The sequence below is a fragment of the Struthio camelus genome, chromosome 1 (assembly GCF_040807025.1).
Source record: "Struthio camelus isolate bStrCam1 chromosome 1, bStrCam1.hap1, whole genome shotgun sequence".
Lineage (NCBI taxonomy): Eukaryota > Metazoa > Chordata > Aves > Struthioniformes > Struthionidae > Struthio > Struthio camelus.
The window spans coordinates 124,511,101-124,536,357 of record NC_090942.1 but is presented as its reverse complement, the minus strand read 5'-3'; the positions used below and the strand labels follow the sequence as shown (position 1 = coordinate 124,536,357).

Here is a 25,257-nt window from a genome sequence, read left to right as displayed (position 1 = left end):
CAAAACTGTCAGAGCCTACCGAAGCAGTTGCTGATCACCTGTGTGGTCTCCTAGACTTGGCTAGAAAAACCCTTTCATCTCGCAGCTGTATGCGTTGCCACTTAATACACTTTTTCCTTTAAAGGCGCTCGTGTTTGGCACAAAGGATGCTGACATGTATGGTTTGTTTTTTTTTTTTTTTTAATGAGGAAACCCAAAGGTCTAAACGAGCAGCGCTACAAACGGAGACCCACCAGCGCTAGAGGTGGCCAGCGGTGAGGGGGACCGGCCAGTGACGCTGCTCAGCAGACACGGGAAGACATTTTAACCGCCCAACGGACACGGCCCGGGCGCGGGCTCATACCTATAGCCTCGCCCCTCCCCCTCACCCCCTTCCCGCCGCGGCCGTTGGGGCCGTTAGTGCCGCGAGCCTCTTGCGCGGTGAGTGAGCGCCCTGCTTGTCCGCCCGGGGCTGTGAGCGCTTGGGGCAGGGGGACAGCCACCGGGGCCGGGAGCCGCTGAGGCAGGGCCCGGAGGTGGGAGAGGCTGTTAGGCGCTGAGGGAGGGCCCAGAGACAACAGGGGTAGGGCCGGTACTGCGGTTCGTTGTCCTTAACGGGGGGCAGGAATCCAAGCACGGTTTGACCTCTGGGTTGTTTTCTCCCTGCACATGCTTCTTAGGACATTGAGGATACCGGCATAGGTCAATTAGAATAATTATAACTTGAAAAAAAATTTTTTTTTCCAGTAATAATTACACAGTATTTTGGGATAACTTTAATAAACTACTTGGCAATGAATTATTTCACACGTGGCATAACTGGTACTCTTCTTACTTTGCAGCATGCCTTTAGGGATGCCTGCCTTTCCTGCTCCAGGTCAATAAAACAGGGACTTGGTGAAATAAAGCTCTATTTAGTTATAGCAGCTTAGACTGAAGTGTTACAATGTGAGGAAGGTACCACTTGCAATATGAGATGACCAGTTCTTTTAGAAGCTTTCTGGTAATTAACGTGTTTGGTGGGGGAATACTTCCTGGTCAGTATTTTTGCTAAGTGCAAAAGTACTGCTGATTATGTTAACAGAGTCTGCTTAACACCATTTGAGTTACATGCTTCCCGGTTTGCATGCTATTTTTGTAACCGGTATTATGTCAGTGCCTGACTTTTGTAATTAATAGAATCAGTAAGAGCACTGGTGAACACACATGCTTTTATACTGATGTTTTAGGCTATTGAACAGAGTTTGTCTTCCAGATCTCTATGTGTTGATGAGAAAAAGAAGAACTTCGTCCCAGTTGCTTGTTACCCTCCTCCTTCCAAAGTCTGCTGCTGACAGAGATCCATCAGCTGATCCACTTGGAGATTGCTTAAACTTTTAAAATTGTTGTAGATTACTTGCAATAATGCAAGTTAGGGAGTGGTAAGCAGTTGAACTGGCAGATGTTTGAAAGTAGTAAGGAAGGGAAGAAGAGTGGGGTGGAAAACAACTGAGAACGGGGGAGTAGTTTTTAACAAAGTTTTCTACTGAGGTGTCTACCCTGATCGTGAAAAGGCAGTGGAACTCTTTCTCCTGGTTGTTTATTGTTGGTGCTGCTTCTATACTACTAAAAGCATGCATGTAATGAGTTGAACACAAAACTGATTTAGCCGTTTGTTCATGTGTCCTCCCCCACCCCCAGGTTTCAACTTGGTCGGTTTTCCCATCAGTTTAGTGCTTGACCCTATGAATTCCAGTGCTGGATCTGGAGAAGAACAAAGCATATATGGCAGGGGAGAATGGAACTAGCTAGCTCTGTTCAGTGGGAGCCCACACTAATATCAGATTAAAAACTGTGGAATTGCACTCTTGGTAACGATACTTTGGTTTTCTATGTGGAAACAGGCTTTACAGTACTGCCATAGGTTTAAATTATAATAAATGCATCCTCAGTAGGTGTTTTGGATGGTGATCACCGAACTCTTACTAGGCAGTTGTAATGAAAATGTTGCAACTTGTGGGTTCTGGCAAGGTGCAAAAGTTTGCAAAATAGGGCCTTAGAGTCTTAAAAAAAAAAAAAGTATGTAGCGATTAAAAACAAGTTCATGTAATTTAGGAGCCTGTAATCTTAAATTTTTTTTCTTTTTAAGGAAATTACAGAAATCTAATGTAACTAAAACTTCTCTGTACTTCTAAAGATTTTAGGCAATGGGCCCTGGAAGCAAATTTAAGAACTCTGAATTGATATTACCATGTGAATGGGAAGAATGCTTCTTTGTAGGAAAATGCATGGAGGAATTTTGTAATCACATTGCGGAACACTTGAAAGAGTGTCTACAGCATCCCCTGGAAAAAGCAGGTCATTTATGTCTCATGTATCACACAGATTATATTGCAGTTTTTGAAGATTACTGATCTAGGATATAATACTTCAGTTTTATGTGCACCACAGGCCTTCATAGCTTTTCCAGGCTCACATGCATGAAGCCCTCAGACAAGGGCCTATGTTTGCTTTTGGCTTTGCATCTGATTGTCCTTGATTTTTGTTTCTGTTGATAGGTACTACTGAAATAGAAAGAGACTATAGAGGCAGTGTCATGAGACCTTTTAATGAGAATTTTTTACAAGATTAGGGCCTAAGTAGGTGTAATGTGCTAAAACAGATTTTAGAAAATTATTTTTGAAAGGCAGAGTTCTTCCCTTTCAAGGAACTGGTCAGGTGCTTAAGAATTCTAGGCTTAAAGTAGCTGTTGTAGGAATCTTTACAGAGAAACAAAAAGGTTTTTTTGTTTGTGCATACTTGCATGCATACACTGAACGTTTCGTGGCTGTTGTTATATTTTGCATCTAATGGGATTAAATGTACTTAAAAGGAAAACAGAAAAAATCCTATTCTGCAGAAAATTATAGGCAGTCTCTGTGGACATAATGGCAATAATATATACTTGTCTTTTTAATATAGCTATTTTGGCTCTTGTGTATCCTGCTCTTTATTCTTAACACTGTAATCAAGTGTAATTACAGGTGTAGACATTTTAATTATAGGTGAATCAGTTTAATTAAAGATGAAAAAAGTAGAATTGGACCAACATTAACAACATCTCCATGACCTAATCTGAAGAGTGTCATAGTGTAAACCACAGAAAAATATAAATTTTTACAAATTTTTCCCATTGAATCTATGAATTATCTTTCTGAAAAAAGTTGTATTTTAAGCTCCTAAGTACTCTAGTATTGCTATAGTTTTGAAAAAGTGGAAAAATCTGTTTGCCATTGAGATTTGCAGGCTTTATCTACTGCATGATCAGTAGATAGCAATTATCAGTTTCTCTGCTAGGGTTACTTACAGATCATGAGATTGTTACAAATGTAAGTACTACCTGACTTTTAGCAGTCTCACTGTTGCGGCATACAATTCCAGATTTCAAGCGGTGTTCTGAAAAACGTTCGTTCTTTCTTTTGTTTAGAGCAGCACCAGTGTTGGTGGAAAGGTTGTGAGTTTTTGGCAAAAGATCCCAGAGAGCTGATAACGCATGTCAATTTTCACAGTTACCACACCAAACTGAAATTCATAGGCTCTCAGTTACGGGCATTGCACCACGATTTGCCAGCATGTTTGCAGAACAGCCATAGCCAGCATCAGTTACCAAGGACCTCAGAGGAGTTTGTGTGCCATTGGGAGAATTGTGATGTAAGTGAAATATGTTGAGATAGTAGTAGTTTGTTTGTTGTTTTTTTTTTCTTTTCCTAACTTTATCTTAGCATTCCTTGGATTTGGCATCTGGAAATAGAGAAGTCTTACTACTGGGAAGTTTTGCTCCAACTTGCTTCTAAATAGCGTTTCCCACTATCTTCATAAGTAATATGTGTTCATCATTACGATAGCATTCCCCAAAATGTAAACAACATACTTGCATAACATCTGGGACCTTGAATTCAGATTTTCTTTCTCTTCGTGGTGACTACAGTGATCTTTGTGAAAAAGATAAAACTTGTATTTTAACAGCATGTGTGCAGACTTGGTAGTTAATAGAGAAGGTCCAGAGAGGTTTATTACTTACTCAAAGAAAGGTGACAGAATATCTGATGTTTCCCTGGGCAGCTAGAAATTATACTTTTTTGTTTGTTTGTTTTCTGGCACAGGGTGATACCAGACATTTCCACAAGCCATTCATCTTTAAATCTCTTGTCCAAATATGGCCAAGATTGTTTTCAAATGGTTTTTATCATGACCACTTTTTGGTGCCCTGTACTAAATAAAATGATTATCCATTCAGTTTCAACTCTGCTATTTCTGTATCAAATGAACCAAGATGATTAGCAATTGCTAAGTTTTTGTCAGTGTTAGCACTGACTATATCAATTTCTTTCTACTTCTCAGAGATGTTCTTTCCTGGTCAAAGTGGAATCGTATTGATATGACACGGTAGGGAAACACTTTCTCTGTCCCTTTTGGCCTCAGAAATTCTGCTCTTTTTCTATGGCCACAGAGTATTACCTTTGCATCCACAGGACTGATACTTTGCAGGTGGCATTTTCATGCCCTCTCCTTTTGTGGAACTGTTGAACAAGGTAGATTTCAGACAATCTTCCTTCACTGCTTTTTTTTTCTCTAAAATGAGGGACGTTGTTGCCTTTGCCTCTGTCCGGTTTACATTGTTTTTCATGTGTTATATGTGGTTTTGGTTTCATTTGAGTTAAATGACATAACTGAAAACAAAATAAAATGATACTCAAGAAAGGATCCAACTGAAACAAAAATTGTACTGTGGAAATCAAAGAAACTGTAAAATTCAAACATTCTGCCCATCTCATATGGGCAAATCTGATGTAGTTTTACTAATACTGAACTATGTTTTAAAACAAAAATTTTGCTTGTTTTGAAAAAGCAATGTTTATGAACGACCTTTCATCCTTTTTCCTTCTGTCTCTCTAGGCCTTTCAAAGATATATGGGTTATCATCCTTAAATCCTGTATTTCTCTTATTCATGACCTTTTCATATCAAAGGTGTGGTAAAATTAATTTATGACCTCAACCATGCTAGCTGACGTTATAAGCAAATACTTACAAAGATGAAAATCTTCCCAAGGTAGGGAATGTCAGATTGATGGGGCTTCACAGAGGTATCCCTCATGTATATCCCACTGTTGAATTGGAACCTGTGTAATGTTTGAATAAATACACTGGAATGATGGAGTGAAATTATTTCTGTTCTCTGGTGGTGGTAACAGCCTATATTTTGCTAACCTTCCCCTTGCTAGATCTAAAGTTATTTCCAGTTTACTCTTAATACTTAATGTTTCAGTTTATAGATTGTTTATGCTACAGCATGCATAAAGGTGAGTACTGCCTAATCTGTTTATTATATTTGGACAGAAGGTATCTCATTTGTCTCTTTTGGCTGTGAATTTAGAATATCTATACTCATAATGCTATGATATCTCTTCTTTTTTTTTTTTTTTGTCCTCCTCTAAGAGAAATAAGAAATGACATAAAAATCTGAGATTGAACTTTATAGGGAGAGGTAATATCTACTGTTGAGTCAATCTGTCAGAAACTCTTATTTCTGTAAATGGAGGCTTTTTTTCACTGTGGGATTAAGTATGGATGTTCCCCATTTTCTTCTTTCTAAAGTTAAAAGCCCAAGCATATAATACAAAGCATTATTTAACAGTGTCAATCACACTACTCAAATAATCCATAATTTATGATATTTTAATTATGTCTTATAGCTTATGGAGGCCATCTTTCTTATAGTAATTATTTTTTAAATTTATTAATGCTTTTTAACACGTACTGAACAGCCCTGACTTGCATATTGCTATGACAATTTATTTAAAAAAGCAAAGTTTGTACTCAAAACCTTCCGAAGTTCAATTTAACTTGGTCTGACAGTAAACACAGTCATGCTTAAAAGAGAAAAACAGGCTTAAAGGAGAAAAAATCTTCACATTAATCGATTTCATGTTTGACTTTTCATTTACGTAAGTGGGCAATTTTGACTGATGGAATCCTTTATTCTGTAGCATTTTGCTGAATCTTTTTATACATGTATTTTCAAGTTCAAACTATGTTTTGAATTTTGTTAATTAAAAGAGTGTTTCCCAACTCAATAGGCAGGCTAGACTAGACCTAGAAGGTGGGGTAGGGCGCAGTGAAAGAGAAGAACTTTGAGGGCAGGGAAAACTGCTTACCTTTCCCACCCTCCTGCAGGTATGTTCCCACAGTTATGAATATAATTCTCTTTGAAAATCACCTATACTACCTCCCTGACTCTTGTGATGCCTCCTACTGTGTCAGGTTCTGTCCCTCCAAAGGTAAGGTTACTGACTCAGGCACCAGCCCCAAAAACTTCTATTTATGTGTAAAAAAAGTACTCAAGAAAGTTAAGACAACACACTTAAAGAGACAGTGGCCTTAAATGTGTTTAACCCCCATAGGCTTACTCTCGCTAAGAAGTGAAGAGGCTTTCGATCACTGTCTAGCTCAATACCTTTAGTTGATTCACCTTAATATGCCTGTGTGTTTTCATAGACACAGGACCTTGGATTTCTCAGATCATGTTTCAAGCCCTTCAGAGGAAATAAGGGCTTGTCTTCCCCAGGGAGCTATTGTGAAATACACTGGAATATGAATTTAAAGTGCAGCAGTTTGTATTAGCTCCTCATGCGAATGCTCTGTTCTGTACAAAGAGTGCCTTTTAACAGCTTAGTTTAATCATCCAAATCCTAGTATACTTGGAGAGTGGATTAAACACGGATAATATACTAAAGAAATACTTTTTTCACTTAAATAATTTCCTTTAAAAAAAAAAAAAGAAAAAGAAAAAAACCTGTTAAAATTGGAATCAGCTGTACATTATCTGCAGTGGCAGTATTAGTTTCAAGAGTTGCATTTGTTTCCACTTTCCTCTCTCCAGCGTTTTGATTCTATTTAAAGCCAGATCAATTCCCTGGCTCCAGTTCACTGTGTAGCCTTACAAATAGTTGTGCTGGAGCAGCAGAAGGGGTGGTACGCTGAAGTAAGGGGCTAAATTAGTGGCAATTTAAAATATTCTCACTTTCCAATGGTAGTCTGCAGATGAGTGACACCATCAGTTTCTTGGAAAAGATGCTGTATCCTGTCTGCTTTCACTCTGCAGGTGGGGATTTTTGTGGAGTGATGAAGGGGCTAATTAAGGTTTAGTCCCTGTTGTCACAGTACTGACTAGTGGAGCGTAGTGTTCATGACACACAATTCAATCTAATGATTGTGCAGCCTTCCCATTTCTGTCGGAATTAACTGTGCTGCCCTCCTAGACGTCTGGGTGAACAGAAACAGGTACAAATGAAGGGCGGGGAGAAGGTAAAAACATGTGAAAACAATAAATCAAAAGACATACATTAACAGACACATAACCACTGCTGCAAAGAATGGGTAGCATTCATTGGATTAGTCTAGACAGACTTCTTCTAAATTACTAGATGGTAAGTCCAAATTCAGGACCTGGTTTGTGTGGTAGCGACTGCAGAAGGTTCCAAATTTTTGTAACGGATGTAATTTTCTCTGTGTTGGGGTCAGTTAATTAAATGTTACTGCAATATTCACTAGTGTTTGTTTGGTTTCTTAAAAACAGTTCTTTTAATTATTTGTTCCTATTAGTTGACTTCCTGCCAAAACTATCTTGTTTTCCCCCATACTTCTATTTTGTTTTTAGGTTACCTTCAATAACCCAGAGTGGTTTTATCAACATGTTGCTATTCATGCCTATGCTGCTGAAAAAGAAACTATTGCAGATCAGAAGAGAGCTGTTTATTGTCACTGGAAAGGTAGTTTGCATACTAAACTTCAATTTGAAAAAGTATTTCACTGCAGTGTTTCTCATAGAATTCACTTAGTGCTACACATTGCACGGGAGCATGTGAGATAACTTCCCCAGATGTTTTTCCATCTACCTTAAATACTTGCAGAAACATTTATATTTTATAGGCTACGTGCTTGAAGTATAATAGTGCTTATCGTTTGTGGGGCTGAACCTCAACTACCATCTGGCTTAAGCTGAGGAGTGTCAGTACTGAACAGGGTCAGGTTTCTTCTGCCTGTGAGTGATAGTCTACCATACCCATTCAGACAGGCTTTTCACGTGTATTTGACCATGCAAGACCACGGATGTTTCCCTCACAACGGCCATTGACGATGAGCTTACTCTCTGCTTTCCCTCATCCGTTCCCTTCATATCAAGGGAATCATACCTATTGCGATCCTGGTTTCTCTCAGCTGTGTGATGAGAAGGAGCATTTTTAATGCACTCTCTGACTGAGCTGCTGGTTACTTTGTGTGTTACGATTATTGTCATTGCTTGATCAAAGCTGATATTCTGCCCTTGGCTCTGTTGTAGAAGCCACATTCCACTGGCAGTCTTTCATAGCAAATACCTTTATTTTGACTAAGGGCTAAAGTATGGACTGCAATTTGATCTGCATGTTAGTCAGCTTCAGAGCTACAAAGTGTATGGACAGACCCTCTCAAGCAGAAAAGACTTTCTGCATAAAATAATTAAACAATTCATTGGACTCTGGTCCTGGAACAGATTAATTCTGTGCTCAGTTTTAAATAAGTTGTTTGGTTATGTTTTGTAATGTGTGTTGACAAAGTCCTGGTTTGATCTGAATTGTCTTTGTGACCACCCCCCTCACCCCCCCTGTAAGTGTGAGTCGTGAGTCTTCTCAGTTCATGGGTTAGAGTTACTTTTTTGGGTTGGATATTCACTGCAATGATGGCAGAGTCCAGTCAGTGGATGCAAGGTGACATCATTTTGTTCCCTTCCCCTAGGCAGGTTGGGTTTTTTTGACTGGGAAACTCACTCCAGTGGCCTGACCGCATAGAATCTGTAATCCTTAGATGAGCAAAAAATACACATCAAGGTGATTATAGGTTTAGAAGACATAGCCAGCTAGGACAGCTGAAGACTCTGATGGTATAGCCTGAAGAACAGAATGAGGAAAATGGAAATGTGGAAGAGGAATATAGTATGTCTTTCAGATACGTTGAACAAAAACCCTGCTATTAGGAACAGGGAAATCACCTGTTCTACGCGTTGGTGCTGGAGAAGATGAGTAATGGGCCTAAGTTAGACATTGTGAAAATCTTTTTAATGGGGTATGTTAAAGTACTGTGCAGGTTGCCTGTGGAAGCTCCAGAGTTTCTATCACAGGGGGACTGAGAAAACCTCTTTTAAGACCAAGGTGTAATTGAACCTGCCTCAGAACAGAAGTATGGGTCCTGGGTGGTAGGAGGTCTATCTAGTGCTGTAACACGTTTGAAAGCAGCATGCAGAATCATAACGTCCAGGCAGTGAAAGACAAATTTTCACTCCCACCTTCAAACTTCCCAAGCAAGCACAGTCAAGTAAGATGTCATCCCTTTTGTCAGGAAGCAGTTGACCTGGAACTAGAACGACAGACAAAGCGCAGCAGTCTGCATTCTGTTTTCCAGGGACCCTCAGTACGCTAGCCAGTGGTCTGAGTTGGCTGATTTGGGGGATGTGAGGGAACAGCAAGAGTGGACTTTCCTGCAAGGGAAGGCAAATGGAGCTAAGGGTGACAGTAAGGCAGACGGGGCAGGGATCTCACTGATAAAAGCACAGTCCCACAGTACCTGAACAAGAACAGTAGAGCAGGTTTGGTAATGCTAACTGGCACCAGTTGCAGCCTAGTGATTGCCAAGTCCACAGTGACAAGCTAGGTCCAGAGTCAAGCCAGAAGTCCAGTCCGGGTCAGGGTGGGCTGACTGCAAGGCCCAGCACAGCATACCTACAGGGTAGGTAGCTGCAACTTCTGAGCCACTGGGCACAGGATGTCTGAATGGAGGTGTCATGCGAAGCTTCTCACTGCTCTTGGAATTTCTCTTTTCACAGAAGTCTGATCTCAGGTTACACAACTTCACCATCCTCCACTACACCAGAGTGGAGTTTGAGCACAGGCAGCTAAACCCCTAGATGTGTGGGGCAGGAGAGATTGCAGAGGATTACAGAGAAAGATGTTAACAGGCTGGTCAGGGTAACTGGAGTCTGATGGTATGCTCAAGGCTTTGACAGAGTTCACAAAACAAGAGTGTAAGAAGAAAATTCAGTCTGATCGGCTGCACATCATGTTTTGAAAACTGAATTCAGAGACAGACCTTTGTGTTGCGCAATAATTACTGGTCTTCTAGCTCCTGATCTAGATCGTTCAAGGTCTCTGTGGGACATAGTCCTTATTCCATGGCCTCTCCTTATCGGAAGAATTCTGTATACCTTATAGATTGAGACATTGATGATCCTGTTTCCTCACCATAGGTGAGGTTTTAGGATTTTCTTTGTCTTCTGATGAGGAGTCTAGAGCTCTGTCTCTTTACTAAATATGTTAGTCTGGAGCTCAGGAGTCCTTTCCAAGAAGTTTCCTATATTCTTCCTGTTTGAGTACATGTGAATGGTTTTCAAGGTTATTGCAGTCCTGTTTTTCTATTAGAGAGAAAGTCCTGATGACTAGTAGAAAAAGGAACTTGCAATATATTTAGTTGGTCAAATGGACTAGGTGAATCCTCTTTGAATGAATTTAATGTATTAATTTCTTAGACCTGAGAGTATCCAATGTGTCACTGAGTTTGATTCACTTTGTTACCGGTTTCATGCATCATCTGCGAAAAGAATCTCTTATTTTTTCCCACCTACTGTTCCTTGATTTGAATTTAGTCCTCTTGACTCTTATGAGTCTTTAGTTGGGTCCTGGTTATTATTTCACCTTTTCAGAAAGGTAACTTTCTTCATAGCCATTATCTTTGTTTGCTAGGTAGATAAGAGACTCATGGCTGCTCCCTCTTATCTGATAGGGTAGTGTATTCCTTCAGATCTATCTGAAATTTTCTCCTGAAAGTAGTTCTTGAGCTTTCTTTAAGCCAATGCACTAACCTCCTGGGGATTTTCCCCTTATGTCTCACATGTCAACAGTCAGGGCTTTCTTCTGGTGCTGTTAAGACTAGTTTGATATCTGCAGGAGCAGGCTGTTTGTGAGCTCAGGAGAGCTGAGGACATGGCTGTTTATGTGCAAAGATTGTTTCGTGGATAGCTGACTGCTTGTGGTTAACCGCTTTGTAAATGTGTATCTGGAGATAGAAAATGTGAAGATTAAAAAAAAAAAAAAAGAGGTCAGTAAGCAGAGTTCTTTGAGATGTGTAGATGGCGTGTAATCACTATCCCATTTTGTTCACCTGTTTCTCCAGGGGCTATGAAGATTGCTGGAGTTCTGTAATGGGGAGGCACCAGAGATAGTAATGAATGCTATCTCAGTTCTGCTGTATGAACGGAGTTCATATGCATGGAGTTATTTAAAAAAAAAAAAAGTGATAAATGAGGATGGAAAGAACAGGAGCATGCCCTGCAGATTCAAAAATGGAAATTTTTCCCTTTCTGTGAGAGGGACAAATGGTCAGCATATCTTGAAGAACTCTAATTACTGACAAATCATCTTTTACTTTGGAATGGATGTTTGTGGGATTAGATGCCACATAATGTTTGTAATAGTGATAAACTAATTTTTTTTCCCAGGAAATGCTTACCTTTGGGTTTCTAAAAATATGCCAGTAAGCCATAAGTAGGTACTAGCTTTTTCTGTATTTACTCAAGAAAAAGTAAAGTACTCATGTGCAGCTTTTTTTGGTTTAGGCTGTTCAGGAGTATTTAAAGGAAAGCACAAGCTATGGGATCATTTAAGAACCCACACACAAGAAAGAGTTGTGGCCTGTCCAACTTGTGGAGGAATGTTCTCCAATAACACTAAATTTTTTGATCATGCAAAGAGACAAATTTCAGAAGATAGTAAGTGGATATGATTTTATTTCTTCTTATATTTCTTTTAAGAGATTTTCATTGAAGGTAGTTTATGATAGTGTGCACATATACATTTAATAAGCATTTCTATTTTTCATATAAGTCAATTGCTTGACAACAGGGTTGACTCCAGGAAAGCAGTTGTTTTCATAAAGCATGGAAGTTCTCTTGAGTTTCAGTTCTGATGAATTAGTGTAATGAGTGAAAGCAAAAGAATACTCTTAGATCCGTCTTTCAGCGGAGATGCTATTCAACTGGCAGCTGTAGCATCGCACTGGCCTCTCTTCCCTCTGTGCACAGCACAGGATTACACTGACACAGTTAAACTGCCTATGAATGGGAGAGGCTATTGACTGTTGAAGAGACAACTTTCACTAGAACCAGGTTTGGATTTCAAAATCTCTGCAAGTAATCCCAATGATGATTTAACTATTTTCAAAGCAAAGTATTTTCTTCATCAGAGAACACGCCCTGCCTCAACAAACTGTATATTAATTGGCACACTTTCCTGTATGCTAAAGGGGAAGGGAGAGGTGGTTGTTTTTTCTGTGTTTAAATGCTTGGAATATCTTTAGGAATTGTGGAAGTTCTGATGATGGGAAATGCATACATTCTAGGTAATTGATACAAGAGCTCAAATTTCAAACTGTTAGTGATTTTGAACAAATGATTGTTATCCTGTTGAGAATAAAATTAAATCACTGATAAAGAATCCTTTTCATTGAGTATTCTTTCGATGACCAATACACTTAAAACTTAGTTTAGGCTCAAACTGTCTCAGTGTTGTGTTAGTTTATTCACCAAATTGGTAGCTATAGTAATTAATTAATATACCTTTAATTAGTTATTTGAATTATCACTGAATATTTTCTGTTTAAATTCAGAACAAATATTTGTTTGCCAGAACTGTGACAAGCACTTTGCCAATGAAAGGCTGCTACGAGATCACATGCGGGGACATGGTAGGTCGGAGCTTTTTAAAATAAAGCATACTATTCTCTAAGTCATCCTGTACAGAACAGGTTTTGATAGACTACGGAGTTAATAAGGTGTCTTTATATCAGCTGAGAAAATTAATATACAGACCAGGAGGAACTGGGTTACAGATACTGGAAAGCAGAAGTTTCATTGCCAGTCCATCTAAAGCATGGGACTTCTTCATACCTTCTGATGAAAATGTTTAAGGGGCTTTTCTGTGTGGGCTTTCCTGTTTTGCAGTAGCTTCCCGTGTTGATGCTTAATCTGCGCTTGAATCCTTACTTGCTTCCATGACTAGGGGCATGGTTAAAGCCAAAGTTATGTTTTAGCTTGGGATGAAGCTTTGCTCACTTTGCATGACCTAGTCAGCCTCATTCAAACGCTGTAGTCCTTCATTGTCCTAACCACAGTCTCCCTGAGGTCCTCAAATTATTCCCACAAGTTATACTACAACAGCTGTGACTTGCTGGGAAAGAATCCTAAAGCATCTGAGCACAAGGAAATGTGATATTGCTCTTAGATGTACAGGAAATGCAGAAGTGGGTGGGTCTTTGCCTTGGAAATAGGAATATTTGGGTCATGTAGCCAGATTTGGGGACGAGGCCTTTGAGCTGCGTAAACATAGAGGTAGCTTTGTACAGATTCGCTCAGTCAGGGCAGATTCTACTTTTCAGTTATATTCTTAAAGAAAACCTGATTTTCACTGTTTGAAAATCAACACCTTGGTGGTTAACGACTATGTATTTGTATTGCTACTTACTGTGAGCCACTAAAACAGACTGTGTTCATATATAAATAGTTTTATAGTTGACATGGATCTGACTACAATACTTTTAACTTTTTTATTAGAAAATAGTGAAAGTTTTTTTTTTCTTTACTAGATTAGTTTTCTTCCTTTGTGTCAAGATCATTTCAGATAGAAATTGGAATCTGTTAAGGGTTTTTTGTTCCTATTAGCTAATGAAGTCATTTAAATATGCTGATACTCTTAATTAAAGTATAACATGCATTAAAATAAATTTGATATATTAAATCCTGGTGGATGTTATTGCTAGGCCCCTCTCCATCATCTTGGAAAGGTTCTGGAGAACAGGAGAGGTGCCTGAGGACTGGAAGAAAGCCAATGTCACGCCAGTCTTCAAAAAGGGCAAGAAGGAGGAGCCAGGGAACTCCAGGCCTGTCAGCCTCCCCTCCATCCCTGGAAAGGTGATGGGACAGCTCATCCTGGAGCTCATCCCTAAGCATATGGAGGACAAGAAGGTGATCAGGAGTAGTCAGCACGGATTCACCAGAGGGAAATCATGCTTGACCAACCTGATAGCCTTCTCTGATGGAATGACTGGCTGGGGAGAGGAGGGCAGAGCAGTGGATGTTGTCTCCCTGGGCTTCAGCAAGGCTTTGGACACTGTCTCCCATCACATCCTCCTAGGTAAACTCAGGAAGTGTGGGTTTGGTGAGCGGAGAGTGAGGTGGATTGAGAACTGGCTGGATGGCAGAGCTCCGAGGGTTGTGGTCAGTGGCGCAGAGTCTAGTTGGAGGCCTGTAGCTAGTGGTGTCCCCCAGGGGTCAGTCCTGGGTCCAGTCTTGTTCAACGTATTCATCAATGACCTGGAGGAAGGGACAGAGTGCACCCTCAGCAAGTCTGCTGATGATACAAAACTGGGGGGAGTGGCTGACACACCAGGAGACTGTGCTGCCATTCAGAGGGAGCTGGAGAGGCTGGAGAGGTGGGCAGAGAGGGACCTCAGGAAGTTCCACAAAGGCAAGTGCAGGGTCCTGCACCTAGGGAGGAATAACCCCATGCAGCAGGACAGGCTGGGGGCTGACCTGCTGGAAAGCAGCTCTCTGCGGAGAAGGCCCTGGGAATCCTGGTGGACAACAAGTTGAGCATGAGCCAGCAATGTGCCCTTGTGGCCAGGAGGGCCACAAGGTGGTGTCCTGGGGTGCATGAGGCAGAGTGTTGCCAGCAGGTGGAGGGAGGTGATCCTGCCCCTCTCCTCAGCCCTGGGGAGGCCACATCTGGAGTGCTGTGTCCAGTTCTGGGCTCCGCAGGACAAGAGAGACATGGCACTCCTGGAGAGAGGCCAGCAGAGGGCTACAAAGATGATGAGGGGACTGGAGCACCTCATGTATGAGGAAAGGCTGAGGGAGCTGGTGCTGTTCAGCCTGGAGAAGAGAAGACTGAGGGGGGATCTGATCAATGTGTACAAGTGTCTGAAGGGAGGGTGTCAAGAGGGTGAGGCCAGACTCTTCTCAGTGGTGCCCAGTGACAGGACGAGAGGCAACGGGCACAAGCTGAATCACAGGAAGCTCTTTCTGAAGATGAGGAAAAAGTTCTTTGCTGTGAGGGTGACAGAGCCCTGGCGCAGGTTGCCCAGAGAGGCAGTGGAGTCTCCTTCGCTGGAGACGTTCAAAACCGGCCTGGATGTGATCCTGTGCAATGTGCTGTAGAGGTCCCTGCTTGAGCAGGGAGGTTGGACTAGATGCTTTCCAGAGGTCCCTTCCAACCTCCACCGTTTTGTGATTCTGTCAAATAAAGGACATAGCTAACTGAACTATTTTTTTCTAGTCACTCTCGTTGCACCTAAGCCTTTGTTGTAGATGGACTGTGCAATGTGCCCTGCTGTCCTGATCCCTTGATAATTCAAACTGCATGTTCTGTCTGCATAGTTAGGGAAAATCAGGTGGTCACTGGATCTGTGAACAAGGATGATGTGAACCAGTGTCATGTCCCAGTAGGCCATGGGGAAACAGCTGAATGTGAACCTGACTGAGGAGTCTGGGAACCATTCCTAGGTCCAATTGTTTAGGCATCATCTAAATCCTTTCTGATATTATAACCAGTTACTTACTCAGTTGATGATTCAGCTTTCTTTAAAAAATTTGGCAGCACACCTGTCTTAGTGCAGACATTTTCAGATCTTGCCCTTCCAACCTCAACCATTCTGTGATTCTGTGATATGCAGCAAAGCAAGCATTTGTTCAGCTTAAAAGGTTACAGTCCTGCCTGCCAATCTACCAGAGATTCTGCCCCGCTCCAGAGTCAGCAGGGCAAACCTGCATCTGTGCCTCAGCCATTGCAGTTCGTAGTCTAGCAGCTTAGCAAGCACCTACCGTTATTATGCTTTAAGCCAATATACGTGAATGTGAAATGGGGAGGTGGAGGGCAGACACTTGTTGCTTCTGCCACCTATTTAAAGTGTGGTAATATTTTAAACACTACAGGTAGATTTGCCAGTGCTTGCCTGTCAGAAGGCCTCCAGACAACATCGACCTTTTAGGAATCCTCCCAAAGTGCCAAGGGCAGGAAGATAATCGTCCTCTTTTTATTAGAGCCTAGAGAGTGAAACATGAGCCTCTACATCTTTTTCCCTTACCTTTCTTTTTTTTGAAAGTAGCTTGAAACATTATAAGATTGACCACTACTTGACTACTGTCTTTGTTATGTCTCCATTCTATTTTTAGTTCCTTTTTTAATCTCTGTATTTTGATCCCAAATGTACTACAATTTATGAATTTTAATATGAGCTTTTAATAAATGTTCCTGTCGTATGCCATAGCAGACTGAATGTCCTAGTGAAGTTGTGAGACTCAGTTGAAAGTATCTTTCTTTCTACAGTTAATCGTGTTACATGTCCACTTTGTGATATGGAATGCACCAGTGTCTCCTCACTGAAAGCACACATCAGATTCCGACACTGTGATGAACGTCCCTTCTGTTGTCATCTCTGTGATAGTGGGTAAGAAGATTTGAGGCTTGCAGCTAAATAAGCAGAACTGTAGAACTGAATTAGTGTTTTATATGAGAGTTAGTAAAGATAAGAAAAGTTTTCAACCACTAAAATAAACTCTTCAGTGAAGAAATTGAATAGATTGATACTTTTATCTGCTGAAATGTAATTCATGAACTTCTGGTACAAATGATATGTTAAAAGGTAAATTTGCTCAGCAAGGCTACATGTACTATCAAATGGTCATCATGACAAGTAGAGATATATAGCAACAGTATCTTAAACTGTGGGTTTTGCTATTCCAAATGATCGCTGGCTGTTTCCTGGGAGAGTCACAATCCTCTCCTTTGAGTGATTTTCCTGGCACAGGCTCACTATACCTTTTGCTGCCTTGTTCTGTGATATTTTTTTTTTATGGTGGTTTCTTTTCTGCTTTCCTCATATGAATGTTATGTTAACAGCAGTGAAATAGAAAAAAGTAGGGTTGTGATGGGATAGATTAAGTTGCATATATAAACATTGGCAGAGTTATGTATGACTTTGGCAGAGAAGGTGAGAAGTCTAATCTTTGTATGCTGGAAGTCGGATAAAGTGAACAAATGTGTAAGTACTTTTGTGTTCAAATTGTGGGCGGACAGAAGGAAATAATCTGAATTTCTAGACCAGAGAGGATGAAGTGACTGTTCAGCTCATGGATGAGAATTTTCTCTGTGTGAACAGAGAAGAAAGGATGATGCTTTGCAACATGGCTGGGGGCAAATTACCTAGGTTTGGCCATGCTATGGATGTGTGGGAAGAAAGAGGGAATGGAAAATGAAACTCAGAGCACATCAAAGAGATGTCTGTAGTATCCCCTTTTCACAGGTGGAAAAACTGAGGTAGAGAAGAAAAATGGTTTACACGTGTTCTGCTTTCACTTGTCCATGTCAGAGCCAAAAATTAGTACCTCCCAGTCCTAAACATTAACCACAAGACTACTCCTCAGTAGTATTATATGTTATTTGTTTTGCCTTGTTTTCAGTTTTAAGAACGCTTATGATCTGCATAAACATGTTGAAACACACAATGATTCAGATGCCCACAGCTGTGATGTTGAAGGATGTGGTTTTACTTCACGGACTTTACAAGCTCTGAGACAGCATTACAAGAGAGCACATGCGGTAGGTATATTAAATAGCAGAATAAAATGTGTTGTTGTAAATGAGACTAAAGTTTCAAATTTAATTCATATTTAGTTTCAGGTGAATGCGTGAAATATGTTATTTAGCCTCAAATCAGGTATTTATTTTCACATATTTTCAGGACTCTTGCAAGTATTATGCAAATACTTGACTCATGCTTACCTATAGATTTTGAGTGCTTTCCTTAGGTGCATGCAGTTGCATACTCAGTCTTGAATTCTGGCCAATCTTTTTTTTTTTTTTAACATGCATTTTTTGGCGGCTATAGTTTGTGCACATTTGTTGCCTGTTTTTTCAACTTTGAGTTATCATCACTGCTATATAAGCTGAGTATCTTTCAGTAGGAGCTGTATATCACACTGCTATTGAAGACATCTGCAGTACTCTGCCTTGCAGAGAATTTCCATGTTCACTGGGGTTCCTTAAAATTTTTCCTAAAAGCGCCACATTTTAAACTTTTTATGAATTTGACTTCAAAACCAGTTTTCATCTCATTAGTGTTTTCCTCCTTTTCAACAAAGGATTGTTTTTTTGTCATATATATGTACTAGCCTTAAATGACTTTAATACCATTTCTTTCCAAGCGTGACGGTATACTGAAATATAAATGCCACATCTGTCAGAAATGTTTTTCCTGGAGTTATACATTGACCCTACATCTTCGAAAAGCACATAAACTCAGCTGTCATTCTCGTTTCAGGTATGTTAGCAGTTGAGTTTTGTTCACATCATAAAGTAAAATTTTCTTTTCTTCTAGATTTTAAGAGGATCCAGATATTTAATTAAGTACTATCTAAAGTTTGGTCCAGCTTTAAATGTTCTGAGCGTAAAACAAATTGCTTTTAAGGTTTCGCTATGGTGACAGAAAGCCTCGTATAGATATGTTTAACCCAAGGGATTAAAAAAAAAGGATGCTTTTGCTTTTATAGCTTTTGCCACTAAGAAATTCTCTTAGCCTAGTTTGTTGAAAGAAATGTGTTAATGCTGTAAGTTGTCTCTACTGAGGAGATAGGCTTTACACATCAACATATCAATAGCTTCTGTAGTATAAACAAGTCCTACTCTCCATTTTGAGATAAAGAAATCTAGCTAATAAAATATAATTATGAATAGATATCTGTTCTTTTCTGTTAAGTATATTTGATTTAAAACTACTCATTGAAGCACTATTGCAGTTGTTTCTTCACTTAGTGTGTCTTTTGTTTGAGTGCCACCTAATAGATAGCAATCTGATTCAGCATTTAATTGTTGACTTTTCCAGTTTTGGCAGTCTAACCAGATGTTATTCTTATTTTCTGCTGTAAAAGCTGTGTTTTTAACCTATATTTTCAGTATTTTCAATTTTATTCCCTTAGATATAAAGAAGACGATGAGGGGTATGTGAGACTGAATGTAGCAGTATGTAATGCTGTTACATGTTTCGGTCAGGCTTTGAACGACAAGACGGTAATAAAGAAGCCTTCAGTAAGGCAAAATGGTTTTGCAAGAGAAAGAGGGGATTCTTGCAAAAAAGACACTTCAACTGTAGAAGTACATTTCGCACAACTTCAGCAATGGTCTCAAGCTGCTGGAGAAAACGTTCTGGTAGAAACGGAGACTTCTGTAGAGGAACCTGTATATTCTGAACTTCAAACTGCTGTACAGCTATGTGAAAACTCTTCTACTTCCTCTGAAGGTGATGAGGCAACACCGCTGAATGCACATGAAAATCTAGTAGAAATTGAGCTGGGCTTGGGAATTCAGATAGCTTTTTAGAAAACCAGCCTTTCTGTGGATAATACTATGAAAAGCATACTCTTCAGAAGAGGTAGATATTTTTCAAACAAAATGTATAAAAGGAATTGCACTTTTATCCTTGTCAAAATACTGTATATAATACCGTGTCTTTTGGCTGCTTTCACATTCAATTATTTTAATGTGCTTACAGAATGTATGCAAGATGCACCTAATATTATGCACATGTATTACTTGCATTAATAACCCTTTGGAAAAGAAAGTTTTAAGTTTCATATAGTCGTATAACAAATATATGGATGTGTATATTTATTTATTTATTTATTTATAAGACAAAGGCAGCCCTCAGTGAAAAGCATTGAGCCAACGCACTGGATAAACAGTTTGAATTGGTAGGTAATACATTCCACTTTTTATTAGCCCACTATGTTATTTATTAGAAAACAGGCAGCAGCTTGTGAGATAGATATAGATATCTATATATAGATATCTATATATATCCAGATATATGTATATATATAACATCTACAACATTTTTTGTCAGATTTCTTAGCTTTATTTAGTGACATTAAACATCCTTCAACAGTTATTAGAAAGACTTTATTATTATAATAGACTTTTAAACTACAATGCATTGTTAAATGAATACCTTAAAATAGAAAAGGTTGCATGTAAGTAACATAGTTGCAGATATTCATAGAGCTGACCTTAAAATTTATATACCATTTGGTATAACTGAAATCTTACTGTTGTTAACCTGTACAATTGTTGGGTGCTGCAGATACAGTGACTTGAAAGCAAATGAAAGATATTGGCAGCATAGTTAAATGAGCTTAACTGTATTTTCAGAAATAATTCCACATAGCCATGGTTATTATGATCTGTTACGTTAAGTGCTGGCAGAGACATTTATTTATGTGATTCTTGTATAAAGAGTATAGTCAAAAAGACAGGTACCTTTCATCAGTAAAAATGAGAAGCAAATATAACCTGCAAAACGTTTTTTAAACCAAGAAATGCATGAGTTCTCCAACTAAAATATATGACTTGTACACATGAGAAGGTAGTATTCAGCCAACTAGAAAGTTAATTTACAATATATTAGCTATTACAACCTGATTTCCCTTGAGGACGTAGAAGTATTCTCTGAGAATTGCTTGCTGGGCCACTTAGAAAGCACCCTTCAGCGCATACTCAGAGCAGTATTGAATCATCATCACGTACTGAATGCTCATTTCCTTATGTAGGCAAGCTGATACTAACAGCTCAGGATGCAAACAGAGACAGACTGGGAACACTGCGAACAAAAATAGGTCATCTGAAATTGAATTGAACTTGCCATGTAACTCCAAAGCAGCCAAGGATTCTGAGACACTTATTCAGAAGGATTTACACCATACATTTTCTACAGAAAACTGTCTCCCTATTCCAGCGTAGTCTCACTGTCTGTAGCTGTTGCATCCCAACTGTAAGGACAGGACAGGCCTGTGTGCTGGGCTAGAGGCACTGAGGAAGCAATAGCTCATTCCCTCTCCACCCAACAGCTAGAAGAGCACAGCCCTCTGCCCAGGAGCCTTGGGGAAGGCTAGCAGCGGTATGTGAGGTGGTGGCATCAGCCATCGGGTCCAGTATGAAGAGCTCTTCTTTAACTATCCCGACTGCTTTCTCTCTCACTGAAGGAGCTGTGCACAGTTCCTGCTACATTTGTTGCCCCAAGTAGCGTGGGGAGAGAGAGCCAACTGACAGGGCTATGCCGTTTGCTGGAGTTGTATGAGGAACTGGAGCGGGGCTTGCTGGAGGAAGCCCCTGGTGACTCTTCTGACAGTGTGCTCCTGTGTTCAGAAAAAAAGCGCCCACTGCCGCTTTGGCCTCACAGCCTATACCAGGTTGTCTACAACGTTTAGCAATTGTAACAGGAGAAAGGCCCATCACAGTTATAGGCAGATTAAAATTGAAAGGCAGTAAAAATTTCTTCCTAAAGCTGTCCACCTTGTTCCTGTCTTGAAAATTCCTGACTTGAAAGTTCCTGTCTTTTATTAAACACGCCAGGCTCTGATTTGTGGCAATTCAGCTGATGTTTCAAGAGCAGTTGAGCCACCCGCACAGTGGGGGCAGACCAGACAGATGTGGGTGGCAGCCTGATTTTAATCTGCCTTTGTTCGTGAATCAGAGCCCCAGCCTTTTTAATACTTTACAATACAGGTAAAACTGACTCACGTTTCTCTGGGCAATGAATAGGTACCACTATAGCCTCTGGGATTTCCCCTGCTAAATATCAAAGGCCTGCTACAAACAACAGAGGTGTTAATACTTCCCAAAGAGAGAGTCCTTTATAATGGAAAGTATTAGTCAACCAAAATACAGAGGAGTCTTTTCCAGATCTACTGTAACAGTTCCCAGAAGCCCCTAACCCATTATCCCACAAGTTACTCGGTTGGGCAGATCCCCATGCCTGCCTTCAGTGCAAGCTGCATTGCAGGTACGAAGGTTAATTTTCACAAAACTGGACCAGGACCTCCCCTGGCAGATTAAAACAGTATTATATATTTATATTTGAGCAGTGGAACTGTACTTGCAGTGCGAGGATATGACGTACAAGTTCTCATGTGTGTAGCCACAACTTCATGTGAGCTGATTAAATACATTTTGGAAGGCAAAATCAACTGCAGGGGCAGACACAGTGGAATGATTATTTATTAAAGGAAACTGATTTCTTGAAAATCATATTTTAAAATAATTCCTCAGTTATGCTGTTTAATTACACTCTAGAGCTTTATTCTACTATTGCTTGGGAACCTGCTTAACTTTATTGTTATAATTCACCCTAGAAAGCTTTTAGCTAACTTTTTAAGCCAAACTAATTTGCTGATTAGATACCTAGTTTAGAATTTGCGGTCATATACTTGTTTGTATACAGAAATGTGTTGGCATCATTGTATTTACTAGGCAATAGCAGTTAGAGATGATAAATTTCAAAGTTATTTTTTCAAAGTGTTTTTTCAAAACTTATTTTAGGATTTGGGTGTTACTCTTAAAATGGTGTTTTGCATGTACAAAGCAAAATCAAATACTCTTCTGAATAAAAGCACTTTGGTGAAAAAAAGGCTTTTTTTCTGATTTTCAACCAAATAACTAAATTTAAACCCATTTGTTTTGTAAACCAGTTCCTGCTGAATTTTTGAGTTGTCTTCTCCTCAGCCAGTGTTGCTGTGTCCGACTCGGTTCTGCCGCTTTGTGGAAGTGCCTATAGAGGGAGCTGGCAGACCGAATGCTCTAGCTCAGCCTGCGAGCTTTGTGTCACACGGTGGTTTGTGTGACATGGGGTATGTATTAAGCAAGTATCTTAGTCGAACACGTACTTTATTCCGTGTTTCCTAGCAAGAAGAAGCTCTATGAGGAATATAAAACTGTGTACTTGGGATTTCTGGGACCCAGATTGAAAAACAACTTCTTCCTGGATGCACCAGCTATGAGGTGGACATGAGTCATTTGAGACCTGTTCTCATGGAGCCAGATCATCAGATAAGGTTAAACTGGCAGAGGTCCATTGGAGCCTGTAGAACTAGTGTAATTCATAATAACTGCGGATCTGGCATGGTGACCTATGTGGGTTTGAGTGGGACAGCACTGATCCCCTTAGCTTTGTGGAGGGCTGAGGAGAGAGCTCACCCAACTGACAAAGAAACCCTTTGATAATGACCTCAGAGATGGTGCCCTACAGTGTAGCTAACAGCAGGAAGAAATGAACCTGAAAAAGGGTAGTGTCTGCCAGCAAGCAGAGCAAGACTGAGCTTGATGAAATTGTACAGAACACCTTTTTGTTCTCAGAAGTTGGAGAAGGAAAATTTAAAAATGGGCATTCTTTCCTTTAATACCACAGAAACAACTATCATTCATTGCTTACCCTGATTAATCTTTCTTTTATTTGTATTTTTTTGCTTTATACAGTCTTGTTACCATCATAAACAGAACTGATAATGAGATATATATAATTGAGATTGTTTAATACTTCTTAATTAAGTTCTTGAATGCAGGACTTTTATTATTATTACAGAGGAAGAATGTTAGCAAAAATAGTTGAGGAGTTTCTAAGAAAGTAGTTATGAAAAAGCACAATATTTTTCTCTTGGAAAAAGAATTCACATCTAGATCATTAACAAGCTCTCGTATTTTGTATATGCTTTAAAGTTTAGCATTGGGGAGAGGAGTGTTTGCCCTGCTCTGTTTTTTAGCTAAGGCATATAAATCCATGAATTAAAAGACACGTTAAGTGCCATCTCCAAAGTCTACTTAAAGCCCAGGAGCAGTATTTTTGTTAGTAGATCACATCAAATATAGAGTTTGTTCTGTTACCGTCTCTGCAGTGAGGTCCCTCTGTGATCTTGGAGCAAATTATGATGTGTCTCAGTTTTCTGCCTCTAAGAGAGTCTCCGATTTTACAAGGAAGTTACAAGATTTTTATTAAATTGTATTCTGATTCTGATTGGTTCAGATCTTACAGTAATGAGCGCTAAAAACACACTGATGAAGGCCCATGCATATTCCCCAACCTGTCACTACCTGACAAAATTAAGCCTGTTTCATGGCTTAACTTTGTGAGTTCAAATCAATTTGTAAAGGAACTGATTCTCGGGGTGCTGAGCAGGCAGAGCTTCTATTAACTTAAGCTCCAAACTAGCAAAGATTTATACATGCGCCTGACTTTGTGCAACACAAGCAATCCAGCTGAAGTGTGTAGGTAACTTTAATAGGATTACCTATTTTGTAGTTCTGATTTTATATTTTTTTCCAGTGGAAAAGTTGGTTTAAGAATTCTCACCTTCTTCCTACCTCTCATTTCCCCCTCCACACTACAATTTACCCTCTTCTCAGTTGTTCATGGCTTTAAACCAGATCAGCTAGGAACTTCTTAAACTGAGTTTGCCACTGCATCTGCTACAATGTATAATGATGGCCTTCGCATTCTCCTGAGATAGTTTTCTTCCAGTTCATTCACTTCCCTGTGTGTTGACGTTAATGAGCATGTGGTGAATCAGTCCAGCTCTGATCTGGCTGAAAACTCACCAAGGTGTTTTGTTTTATTTTTTTTTTTAAAGTGAGATAGTTGAGCTGATTCAGTTACTGTTCAAGCATGTGAATGCTAGTACAACCACCTGAATACTAGTACCAAAACAAAAGAGGGGACAGGAACACAGAGTTAGCATGGGTACATCCACATATCCTTTGGTGACAGTGTAGTTTTAGACTGACTTAAGCCAACTGCAGTATTGCACCATTTTGTATATAGAAAGCTAAGCACAGCTTAAATGTTTGCGGAGGGGGAATAGATGCATTTTTATTTTATGTTTTGGAAAATCACAAGTTGGCTGCTGCAAATTAGCGCTGTTTTGTATTGGCTACTATTAAAACACTTTAAAAGGTTATCGTTCTAAAAAGAAAAGGCTAAAGTACTGTATTAAATCCTGTTCCCTGATAGGACTAAGAAATGCTGCAGGACAGAATGAAGTAGAGTAAGGGGAGAGAGTTTTCTTTGTGATGCCATTGCTAATGTATTTCGATGGGAGAGAAGTAGCTATGCAAGACTGGTTATCCTGCCACAAAAAGGTACATTGGCTCGACATTTGTTTTTGATAAATTTAACGCACGGACTGTTGTTCGTCATCCCCGCTGTCTTCGAGGTGGTTATGCATTGTTTTGTCAGAGAATTGACTGGAAAAATTAGGATGACAAACAGAAGGAAGGAAATGGAGAAATGGAGGAAATGGAGAGGTATATGGTCAGGTTACATGGGTGGCCTAAGGGCTTGTCTCTACACACATTTATTTCTTA

At 39.8% G+C, this 25,257-nt stretch overlaps 1 protein-coding gene across 1 annotated transcript; it reads left to right on the top strand.

Moving 5' to 3' along the window:
- Positions 1 to 1,696: 1,696 nt before the first annotated feature.
- On the top strand, positions 1,697 to 19,449 carry LOC138069082 (histone H4 transcription factor-like). Its single transcript, XM_068959719.1, has 10 exons — positions 1,697 to 1,829; positions 2,156 to 2,316; positions 3,425 to 3,648; positions 7,656 to 7,767; positions 11,640 to 11,792; positions 12,689 to 12,766; positions 16,402 to 16,522; positions 17,535 to 17,673; positions 18,279 to 18,394; positions 19,050 to 19,449. The coding sequence occupies exons 2-10, from the start codon at positions 2,166 to 2,168 to the stop codon at positions 19,447 to 19,449; spliced, it is 1,494 nt and encodes a 497-aa protein (XP_068815820.1). The 5' UTR covers positions 1,697 to 1,829; positions 2,156 to 2,165.
- The last annotated feature ends 5,808 nt before the right edge of the window (positions 19,450 to 25,257 follow it).

Bases quoted from the DNA above. Each gene is read 5' to 3' on its own strand.
- LOC138069082 (XM_068959719.1), top strand. From the start codon at position 2,166: ATGGGCCCTGGAAGCAAATTTAAGAACTCTGAATTGATATTACCATGT. The intron at 7,768-11,639 runs GTAGTTTGCATA...TTTTTGGTTTAG, and splicing joins TGTTTATTGTCACTGGAAAG to GCTGTTCAGGAGTATTTAAA. The intron at 16,523-17,534 runs GTAAGAAGATTT...CCTTGTTTTCAG, and splicing joins TGTCATCTCTGTGATAGTGG to TTTTAAGAACGCTTATGATC.